The sequence below is a fragment of the Arachis duranensis genome, chromosome 8 (genome assembly GCF_000817695.3).
Source record: "Arachis duranensis cultivar V14167 chromosome 8, aradu.V14167.gnm2.J7QH, whole genome shotgun sequence".
NCBI classification, from domain to species: Eukaryota; Viridiplantae; Streptophyta; class Magnoliopsida; order Fabales; family Fabaceae; genus Arachis; species Arachis duranensis.
This window is the reverse complement of record NC_029779.3, coordinates 18,450,328-18,461,753: the sequence shown is the minus strand read 5'-3', so window position 1 is coordinate 18,461,753 and position 11,426 is coordinate 18,450,328. Positions and strand designations below refer to the sequence as shown.

Genomic DNA, 11,426 nt, shown 5'->3' with positions numbered 1-11,426 from the left:
AATTAAAATCAAAATCACAGTTGTGGCTTACTCTAAGATAGAAACAAACTTGAGATGTACAATACACTAAGATGCGCTCAAGAGTAGTAGTTTTCGTCTTTTCCTTCATGTCGAAAACATTGCAAAATTTATTAAAAAAAACTACAATTATAACATAACTAACAATCTTAATATCGAATATTCTGAATTTTCAAAGACCATTGATAAAATTTGAACTTCTCCTTAAAAACCTCAAATCACCAGAACAACTATAGTTCAACTCGAATTTCTAGCATCAAACAAATATTAAGCCCCCAAATGACCCTTTTTGCCCCCAATTTGCTTTCACAGAAGATTAGAAATTGTTAAATCATAGCACACAATTATAATTGAATATCTAAATTAAAAAGAAAAATAATATATAAAACAGAGTATATGCATATTAATCCAAGAATCGCAAATGAAACAACTCAAATCAAAGAAAAAGAAGAGGGCAAAAGTTAGTTTACCATTAAGAATGTGAAATATGCATATCTGCTTCTGCAACAGCAATATGCAAAGGCAAAGATATAACTCACATAAACCAACAATATGACAATATGAGCTCATCAACATAAATTAGCAATCTCATACAAGTACATGAACCGATCATATTTTAAGGGTGGTGTATGCCACTAAAAACAAGAGTGAGTATACTGATCCATAAACATTATGTAATTAACAAAAAGATTATCCCGCAGTCTATTAGTTACATTATATAATGCATCCTTAACATTTGAAAACTCTCTTCATATCTGGCAACGAAACACAAATATAGTAATTAACAAATCCATAAACATCATTGCAAGATTTGTCCTGATGAATTCACTGCAAAAATATATTATAAATTTTTTATGTAAATAGAAATACTCTAGGAAATACGATGTTTCTCTTGTCAACTCCAAATATGCTAAGCCATATAAGTGAAACTGAATGACACTGGAGTTGTTCTAATCACCATGGGGTATCAATCAAGTCACCTTTATCTCTTTTGGGAATTCAAAGATTAAATGAAACATGAAACAGAAGATGTGTGGCTTACATTTTCTTTTTGAAGTTAAGTCAAGGTATAACTGGCACCATTTAAATACACAAAATAACAGAAAGAGTGATGAGAAAAAGAAAACTGTTCAGGCCTAGGGAGGAGTTGATTTCTTTGCATTATAAGTTACACAGAATAATGTAGTAAAGAAATAAGAACCATTCTTTAGCAACTCTTGATTGAGCAATGCGAAATAAAGAATCATCTCCACACCTGAACAACATCGTTATCTGATACACACTTTGGAACTTGGTTGCCACCAATTATTCTTATGCTAGTCCCTGTTGCCTTCTGCATTTCTGATATCATCGCTCCTCCTTTCCCTATCAAACAGCCCACTTGGTTTGATGGGACTACAAGACGTGCAGTAACAGACAACTCCTTATATATTTGAACATTAATTGCTTATTTAAGTGTAGGAAAAAGATAAAGACCAACCAACCTCCCATTCATGCTTAGGCAAGCCCGAAGAAGCTTCTATAAGTGACTAGAAACAAATGGCTGAAGCGGGAATATCAATCTGCAAAATTAATAAATCTAATTAGCATTGGACCAACAAATTAGTGCCTTAAGGATTAGACTAAACACACTCACAGGGATGAACATGTTACAAAACTCAGTCAATTAAACTTATTTACTTGTCAGGAAGACAACGTAAAATGGAACAAAGTAGGAAAGTTCAGAATGCCTACTAATGAAATAAAATTAAAGATGATTCATTCCCTAGTGCAATGCTGCGCACTAACTAATTAAAAGAGTATCCTAATCGGACATGTGACTAGTGCAAACTAATTAGCACGCTCTGTTCAAACAATTGCAACAAAAGCTTCAGTGTCTTAAAGCAACCTGCTACTGAACATAAAGCAAACTGCACTATGAATCACCATCATCCTCAGAAACTGCAACAAAGATAGTTAGACAATAGATAGTGCATTAACCCAGACATGAGCAAAGATGTTTTAATCAATTTATACAATAAAATAGGGAAAACAAGAGTTGGAAAAATAAAATAAATGAAAATGGTTCCACTTACTAACCTGAGGGTCATTGTTGTGCTTATCAACAGCCTTTGCTTTGCTCCAATGGTCTCTAATCTGTGCGACTCTGTTGCCAATGAGGGTGAGACAGGCGGTGATTGAATCACCCCAAGAGGTTTATCTTCAATATCAATTGGACCATACTTTCTCTATGTCCTGCCAAAATCTATTGTAAGCTATTACCTTGCAACAATCTATATAAATCAACCAGATGAATTTTGACTTTCTCTGGCATGAATGAAAATAGTGAGCAGTGAAATCTAAGAAAGAATTTTGAATGATTTCATATAATTTGAATTCTCAACACACACTTTTCAAACAGATGATAGAATCAAATATGCATACCTCTGATCCACAACACAAATAACAACAATCTCAAAATGGAAGTTCCAACAAGAGAGAGAGAGAGAGAGAGAGAGAACTAACATGTAAGAGCCATTACTAAGGTTAGAAGGAAGGTGAGAAGTGCATTTTCTCAAATTGTCATCGGAAAAAGTATCAATTTCCAAGAAAGGGGAATAATCCATCATGCTGTTGTTGAATTAAGAGCATCATTAATTAATTATCATGAATCAGAGCATGGAGTTGTTGAATCAGGGGAAAAAGAAAGAATAAAATAAAATAAAAATAGCATCAATTATAAAATTATCAAAATGGAGAAATAAAACTCAACAAGAAAGTTATAACCGAATTATTGATTGCTAACCAAATATGCGATTCGCATCATCCGATCCTTCGATAGAAAGTGACGCCGTGATATTCTGAGCTTCGCGACCTCGGTCCATGTCTACTCTTCTTCACCTGTTGCGCTTTCTGAAGAACCATTCTTTGCTCCATCGTTGCCACTGTCGTCCCACTACCACCGATGCGACCTTTCTTCATAACAAATTCCAACCCCGCTATATATGCATGAAAAATGTAGAGAAAAAGTGAAAAACAAAAGAATATCCAAACTGAGTTAAATAAATAACAATTAAAAAGAAAAATGAATAAACAGAAAATTGAACTTAGATGAATGAGGAGAAAATCAAACGTGTCAACGGATAAGCTTGATGGAGGCACCTGCGGTGGCTACGAACTCAGTCTCTCTAATCTCAAAAGCTATGGAATAAGCTTGATGGAGGCACCTGCGGTGGCTACGAACTCAGTCTCTCTGATCTCAAAAGCTATGATGTGTAGAGGAAGGAAACAACACATTGACATAGAAGTTTGATGGCGGCAACGATGAGGACATGAATGGCGACAGTGGCGAGCTTGATGGTGACAATGGCGAAAGAGATGAATGTGATAGATCTAGGCTTTCAAATCTCACTTTTATTTTTCAATTTTAAATTTGTTTGGACAAATTTTTGTTTAGAAATGGATTCCTTACACCCACATTACCATTAACCTATCTAAAATTATTTACAAATTGAACATCGTTTTCTTATTTTTTAAAAAAATTAATAATTAAAATTTTGCCTCTCTAGTTTTGCTTTTCACACTTTTTTTCTTTTCTTGTAACTATAGTTTTAGAGATGAGAGATATCTCTGCTAGGGTTTTTTCAATAATGCTCATGTTCTTCTCCCATCTCTGCAACTACCACTGTCGCTATTGCTGTCTTCACTCAGCACTGCCACCACCACTTCTATTGCCGCCACACCACACTTTTCGGTCCTCTGCGTTGTTGCGTTTTGTCTCTGCTCCTGCGAACTACTCAGGTTTCATTTTACTTTATTTGTTTTAATGCTTTTTCTATGGCAATTCTTGTGAATTTGGAGGTTTTTCTGGTGTCTTCGCACCACAGTTCTTATTTTATTTTATCCCTCTGCCTTGCTTTTTTGCTTTTTCAAAAAGAAATTGCGATAAGTCACTGAAGCAATTTTAATTATGTGAGACATGAGTCCGAGATATACATCATGCAGAATTGGTCTTTCTTTATCAATTAGAAGTTAAATCTTGTTGTCTATATGATTGTTAGACTTGATTGATTAATTTTTATTTTGTAATGTGTTTGCATAAGCTTGTTCATCTTCATACGGATACTTTCTCACTTGCTTCTATTTTTATTGGGTTAGAGCAAATTCTCTGCCGTCTACAAACGAGTTCTCAGAGATGGCTCTTCTGTGGTCATCAGAAGTATTAATGTGACATGCTGCATACCTGAGGAAATTGAATTCTTGAAGGGATTGAGCCTGCTAACCTCACTGAGACATGAAAACATTATAAAGATGAGAGGTTTTTGTTACTCAAGTAGTAGAGGTGAATGTTACCTTGTCTATGATTTTGTAACCGGTGAATGTCTATGATTTTGTTATCTTGATATGGAAGATGGAAGTGAAAATGTGCTTGAGTCTTCTAATAGGGTTTCCATCATCAAGGGCAATGCAAAAGGGTAGTTCTTTTTCGACACCCAATATTTTCTAAGAAACTCATTGTAGATCAGAAAATTTGCCTCTTTCTTACAACAAGGTATTTTTCAACTATTTAGTATTTAGCATCGGTTACATGAATTAAGATGACTATTATGAACCTATAGTAAAGATTAAGCTATAATCATTATGCAGAATGAACATAAGTATCTATCTGGTTGATATTGAGTATTTGCTAATCCTTTTTAACCAGGTCTTGGATATCTGCACAGCAATAAAGCAAGCAAACCTACAATGGTTCACCAAAATATTTTAGTTGAAAAAGTTCTTCTTGACAATCAGTTTAACCCATTGATCATGGATGCTGGGTTCCCCAAGCTTCTAGCAGACGACATTGTTTACTCGGCACCGAAAGTTGGTGCTGCCATGGGATACCTAGCTCCTGAATACATTACCACTGGACGCATCACCGAGAAGAGCGACGTTTATGCATTCGGTGTCATTGTTCTTTAAGTCCTGTCTGGGAAGACAACAGTAGGGGGTTCAATCAGAATGGCAGTTGAGTTTTTGAGATTTGATGATTTTGTGGACACAAATCTAAAGGAAAAATATTCGAAACTAGAAGCAGCAATTCTTTCAAAGATTGCAGTGATGTGCATTCATGAGCTTTCTGAGCAAAGGCCAAACATGGTAGAGGTGATTCAGGAACTAAGCATGTATTCTTCTCATTCTTCATGATCTAGAACTTTCAGTGGGTATCATAAATTCCTAACACATTTGATTCATTCATGACCATGGTTTTCTTTAGTATATTCACTGAATTATCCATTGCTAAATTGTTGTGAACTTCAACGGAATCATGCTGCTTCATTTCTGCACACAACTGAAATTGTTGAAGGATGTTCCTTTATTGGAAATCAAATAGCTTCCAGATAATGAATTAAATTGTTAATAATCTCGGTGGAAGCAATTTAACTGTTTCCAAAATAAGAGCATGAATATACCAACGTCAGATAGGGGTAAGAATCTGCACTATAAGCATACGAAGTAATCATAGTAGTATAAGCCGCAAGTTCTTCGTTGACAATTTTCTGCACTATAAGCATACGAAGTAATCATAGTGGTATAAGCCGCAAGTTCTTCGTTGACAATTTTCATCAAACGCCTTATATGCATCATCCATTCTCCCATATTTTGTATCATAGAAGATTCCTACAGAAAGTAACCGCTAATTATAATAGTTTAGTAGTATGAAATTGTGCAAGTAAATGGTTTAGTAGTTTACAATTTTAAATAGTGTAGTGGTTTACAACAGTTCAGTTTGCTGCAATTTTTTTTTCCTTATGCTCTTTTGCCAAGGGAACAACCACCTCCTCTGAACCAAATGAGTAAGTTCTTTCTATGATAACGAAAAATTGATTCATAATGACTTAATGAGAGAAATAAAAAATGCATAATAAAAAAATATCTATTTTATTAAATCTAAAAAGAAGATATGAATAATTGTTCCCAATCTCACCAAAGATGTTATTAATGTATCATAAGCTACTATGCTTGTATCTTATTCAAATTTCTCTTCTCATGCAGCTGTAATTTATTTTACTAAGCATTAACAAATGTGTTAGTGTAATTAAATCAACATATCATGTAATACAACCTATTTATACACTTAAAAATACCTATTGCCGTATGAACTTCCCAACCCTCAAAACTTACTATTTTCTCTATATCACGTTTTGTATATCTGAAAGTCATATTACTGAATTATTTTTCATTAGTTTATACACTAATTTATCCTTCCTCTACATGTTACAATTTTATATTACTAATTTCCTTTAATTTGTCAATTTTATATTACTAATTTCCTTTAATTAGTCAGTTATATGAAAAAAATAATATAAATTATTAGTGACCTATATATTATTGTAATCAATTATTGCTGGTATAATAGATACAATATAACTTAATCCAAAGAATGAGCAATAAAAAGCTCAAACATATCCTAAATTTATAAGATATAATTGATCTATCTTAAGTTATATAATACAATATAACTTAATACAAATAATCATATAAAATTACAAAGTACAATATCAATCATAAAATAAAGTCACACAATTATTACACCAAGATATTACTCCAATTTTTCAAAACTAATTGCACCCTTCCCTGCTACTTCAATGCCTAGAGCATTTCGACCACTTTCAATTTTAGGCAACCAACATAGTAAAAGTCATTTTGTGCCAGTCAGCTTCAAATTCATAAAGCAATTATGAATAAACTTATTTTTCTAGACCGTTTTACTTGAAATACTCTAGAGCTTTATATTTAGAATATAATTATCTATTGTTGGTTCAATAATAACTCTTGCTTTCATCTTAAAGATACAAAACTTCTTTCCTGCAAACAAAATAACAAACAAAGGGGATAAGATGAATGCTAATGCGGTGAAGTAATATTTAGTTCATTTACCAGATAAATGGATTCAAAATGAGAAAGCACTAATGGATAAATAAAATTTGTTATATAATTCAGATTGTGAGACTATCCTTATTACACCAGTGAATCACCTTTTTTGCTTCTATACTTCAAAACCAGAAAATCCTAAAAATCACAGCATGTCACAAATTAAGCACAAAAAGAAAATAATGATGGAATAAATCAGAGGTTACCTGTAAATGCCGAGGCAATGATCACTCTATGAAATCTTCTAATGCTTCAAACCAAATTTGACAAAAGATAGTGGTACCAAAGAAGTCAAAAATGCATTCAATAACATTTGGTCTCCCTCACAATCTGTTCAGCATATATAAACAGAAGAAAAATGTCACTTAAACAATATATAAAACACAAGCTCATAATTCTGTTTTTCAAAACAATCTAGAGGTGATTGTTTACAATGACAAAAACATGGGGTAATTGAACACCAATTCCAAACAAAGACACAAAAAGCTGCTACTGTTAGTTTCTTAATGGTTTAAGTTGTTATATGTTAAAATATTTGGGGAGGTTGGGGAACCTGAGCAGTCTGTGGTGGGACAAATAAAATTAGGCTGTTGAGATTGCTGGTGTGGTGTAAGAACACCATATCCTCTTCCATATCTAGGATCAAATTGCTATTGATAGTTTTCAAAATATTGAACACCAGAAATTCCATGCGGTGCTTGAGCATATATTGACTCCTAAAGAATAAAAAGAGTAGCAATTTTCAAGTAAGTCAAGAATCTACTTTGAACAAAATATAAAATGTCAAACAACATAGTTAATTAAAGTCACTACCTGATAGTAAGTTCTATTATAACTAGAGTTATCAACACCATAAAAGGATCCACTGTGTCATTGAGAATTATCAAAAGCAGTAGTTTTGATGTCTTTCTCTGCAGCAATGATTGGGAGAAAGATAAGAACACTGAGGTGTGTAGAAAATTTCAAATATTGCACAAAAAATGAAAATGCTAGATGATTGAAGAACAAAAGGAGAATTAAGGAAATTTTGGTAAGTTTTTTATCAGAAACTTTGTAAACCGTTGCACTTCACAATTAGCATGACTATAATTAAACCAAAAAGTTAATGTTCAGAAATTTAAACTATATACGTGACAACTTTATGCTAATAGATTTAATATTGTGACTCCTAGTGCTTCTTAAGTATCAAGATTATCAATTCTACCAAGATGAGGAAGATATTAAGAGAAGGGAAGACTTAGAAAGTGGTGAGAGAGGCATAAATCAATGCATGGTCTCACCCATAGCAAGGGAATCATTCAGGTATCTATTTCACTCTACACTGTATTTTATGAATAAAATTTAAGATTGATGACCGACGAACACAAATATGGATTATTGTTGTGCACATTCTAGATATATGGATACATCTAATCTAACCATGTTACATGTCATCAAATTTACAGCTTTTTTTTGGTTGTGGTACGTATTCTATGTGAAAAGCTATAGCCAAAGGTAGTGCAAACTATCATGATTCTCACAAATGCAATATATGATCACCGACATATAAGGACAGGAAACTTTTAATTGAAAACTGGTTTACTATACAATTCTTTTGAAATCAAAACAACATTCAAGTAAAACTATTAAACTCATAAATAAATTTATTGCCAATCAAAATTACACATTTGCACACTTCTCAAAAAGCATACTCTGCCAAATAACTTTATAAAGATTATTGTTGGATCCTGCTAGAGCAAGAACTTTCAAATTCACTTAAATAACAAACAGTGAATTAGGAATGCAGAGGATAAACAGTGCCTATTCTCCTTGCTCACAACTGATGAAGCCTGTTTTCTTCCTTACTAAAACTGAATACTGAATACAACTCTGCTACATTAGGATGACAGGAAGTACATTTGATAGTATATAACTAAAAGTAGATGCTATGAAAAAAATCCAAAATTAATTAAGATAGTTCTTTGCTAGAAGGGAATAAGATTTTCAATTCTCATGGACATGTTCCATCAATTAATTCTTTATGCAAACACATTACAAAATAAAAATTAATCAATCAAGTCTAACAATCATATAGACAACAAGATTTAACTTCTAATTGATAAAGAAAGACCAATTCTGCATGATGTATCTCTCGGACTCATGTCTCACATAATTAAAATTGCTTCAATGACTTATCGCAATTTCTTTTTGAAAAAGCAAAAAAGCAGGGCAGAGGGATAAAATAAAATAAGAACTGTGGTGCGAAGACAACAGAAAAACCTCCAAATTCACAAGAATTGCCATAGAAAAAGCATTAAAACAAATAAAGTAAAATGAAACCTGAGTAGTTCACAGGAGCAGAGACAAAACGCAACAACGCAGAGGACCGGAAAGTGTGGTGTGGCGGCAGTAGAAGTGGTGGTGGCAGTGCTGAGTGAAGAAAGCAATAGCGACAGTGGTAGCTGCAGAGATGGGAGAAGAACATGAGCATTATTGAAAAAATTCTAGCAGAGATATCTCTCATCTCTGAAACTATAGTTACAAGAAAAGGGAAAAAGTGTGAAAAGCAAAACTAGAGAGGCAAAATTTTAATTATTAGTTTTTTTAAAAAATAAAAAAACGGGGTTCAATTTGTAAATAATTTTAGATAGGTTAATGGTACTCCCACATAAAAGTGGGAGTAAGGAATCCATGGCCTAAAATTTGTTTAGGTTTAATTATAATAATTTTGGATATAAATATTTGTTTGGACAATTAGATTTGAGATTTTTAAATTTTAACTAGTAGTAATTAATGGGAGTTTTATATTATGCCACAAACAAAATATATTAGGGGAATTTTAAAAAACCTCCATAAAAAAAGTCCCATAAATAAATAGAAATCTTATAGTGATAGAGTACAAAAATTTTTGAAGGAGCACTTGCTCAAAACATTGACACTCAACCAACAAAACATATATAGTACATGAATTTTGATGTACATCATAGAAATTTTAGTGTATAACATAGAAATTTTGTTGTACAGCACATAAATTTTTAAAGAATCGCATGCCTAAAAGATTGACTCACTCAACTAATAAAATACATTCATAACAAAAATTTATGCGCTATGCGCAAATATTTATGTGTTATGTACAAAAATTTCTATATTATTATATCGATAAGTTTGTGTTATGTGAAAATTTTTTTTGTACTATATCAATAAATTTTTATATTTTTCAACAAAAATTTATGTGTTGCAAAATTGCAAAAAATGAAAAACGATTACGTATGCACACATTTTTTTCCGCTGAATTTGTACTAAATTGGTTGAAATTAATTATAAAAATGTCTGTACATATAGCATCATTGATTTTTTTCCTTAATTGATATATAAAAATGTTTTTTTTTGTACACCAACAGCTAACGGACCTAATATAAATATGAAAAAAAAGCCTAGGTAATAACAAGCATGGAGGTTGAAGTGTTCCCTTTTAACATCTTTAGACATTAAAAAATAGAGAGGTATTAAATATCCATATCCCCATTTAGTTTTATTCTCTTTTAGCGTTTAGCCTATTTTCAATATAAAAGAAAAATCCTAAGACTTTAAAAATGTGAGATTTGGATAATATTTGTCAATGAAAGTTAATTCAAATCGTTTCTCTAGTATGTGTTTAATCCACTAGTCTGCACATATATTCTCTTCTCGTAAAACATGTTGAACTAATCTCCCAAGATCTGCATTTAAAATCCTAAATGTTTTTCAACAAGGTTTATGACATTAGGAGTTCTCTTGTCTTTTAACAAGTTCTTCGAACACTTCTGTTAAATCAACTTCAATTATGATCTTTCTCATTCCAAACTCTCATAGAATACTCCCAACCCATTCAAATCTATAAATTCTTATAAGACCTATTGATAGATAAGAATTTGTATTTGCCTATCAAGAAAGCATCATCCATTATCTTTTCAAGAATTTCATTTATGGAACAAAAACTCAAACCGAAATGAACAATGCCAAAAGAAATTACTGGATTAGAAAAGAAGCTTAAAATGATGCTTTGTCAAATTTTGTATCTCATGGTTTGGGATAATCGAAAAATATGACATAATATAAACATTTTCTTCATGCATATAAACTCTTGTGATAGTTTCGCGTAGCTTTAGTAGTTCTTCTGCTTCCAAGATAAATTCTCCCGTCGCCGGCTCCCCTGTCATCAGGTCACCAACTTCCTTGATTTTCCGGCACTGGGCAGGCATCAGCCCCATACATGGTCTTACGACTCTCATATTTTCATCCATTAAAACTATTTGCATCCGAAATAGCATATCTGATATCCCCCGAAGTAGTATCTGGACCATACCACAACTTTTTTATCTTAACCTTAAGTTTTTAAGACTTTTTATGGTGTGATTTTCTCAACCGGATCAACATCATCATTCATTTTGTAAAGATATTCTCACAATTAGTGACGAAAATAAAAAACAGCAAAACCATAACACAAACAATAAAGTTACTATCCATAACCTAGATACGTAACGAATATGAAC

At 32.4% G+C, this 11,426-nt stretch overlaps 1 protein-coding gene and 2 long non-coding RNA genes across 11 annotated transcripts; 1 reads left to right on the top strand and 2 right to left on the bottom strand.

The window, feature by feature from the left end:
• Positions 1-1,038: 1,038 nt before the first annotated feature.
• On the bottom strand, positions 1,039-3,380 carry LOC107461260 (uncharacterized). 7 transcript variants are annotated; one of them, XR_008002071.1, is made up of 6 exons: positions 3,225-3,376; positions 3,131-3,159; positions 2,804-2,996; positions 2,524-2,628; positions 2,098-2,253; positions 1,039-1,580 (listed from the first exon to the last, which is right to left on the bottom strand). It is a non-coding gene; the product is annotated as an uncharacterized LOC107461260 (long non-coding RNA). The 7 variants fall into 7 exon arrangements; XR_001586587.3 differs by lacking the exon at positions 3,131-3,159 and having other exon boundaries at positions 3,225-3,380; XR_008002070.1 differs by lacking the exon at positions 3,131-3,159 and having other exon boundaries at positions 3,160-3,378.
• An 83-nt stretch (positions 3,381-3,463) lies between these two features.
• LOC107461259 (uncharacterized) lies at positions 3,464-5,259 on the top strand. Its single transcript, XR_001586578.3, has 3 exons — positions 3,464-3,798; positions 4,156-4,549; positions 4,703-5,259. It is a non-coding gene; the product is annotated as an uncharacterized LOC107461259 (long non-coding RNA).
• A 1,199-nt stretch (positions 5,260-6,458) lies between these two features.
• LOC107461273 (uncharacterized) lies at positions 6,459-9,499 on the bottom strand. 3 transcript variants are annotated; one of them, XR_008002067.1, is made up of 5 exons: positions 9,260-9,498; positions 7,729-7,826; positions 7,469-7,631; positions 7,122-7,245; positions 6,459-6,849 (listed from the first exon to the last, which is right to left on the bottom strand). XR_008002067.1 is itself a non-coding variant. In XM_052252729.1 (4 exons), exons 1-4 carry the CDS (start codon positions 9,416-9,418, stop codon positions 7,219-7,221), a joined length of 447 nt encoding a protein of 148 aa, XP_052108689.1. In that variant the 5' UTR covers positions 9,419-9,499; the 3' UTR covers positions 6,856-7,218. The 3 variants fall into 3 exon arrangements, 1 of the variants encoding a protein (XP_052108689.1); XR_001586596.3 differs by having other exon boundaries at positions 9,235-9,486; XM_052252729.1 differs by lacking the exon at positions 6,459-6,849 and having other exon boundaries at positions 6,856-7,245; positions 9,260-9,499.
• Between the last annotated feature and the right edge of the window lie 1,927 nt (positions 9,500-11,426).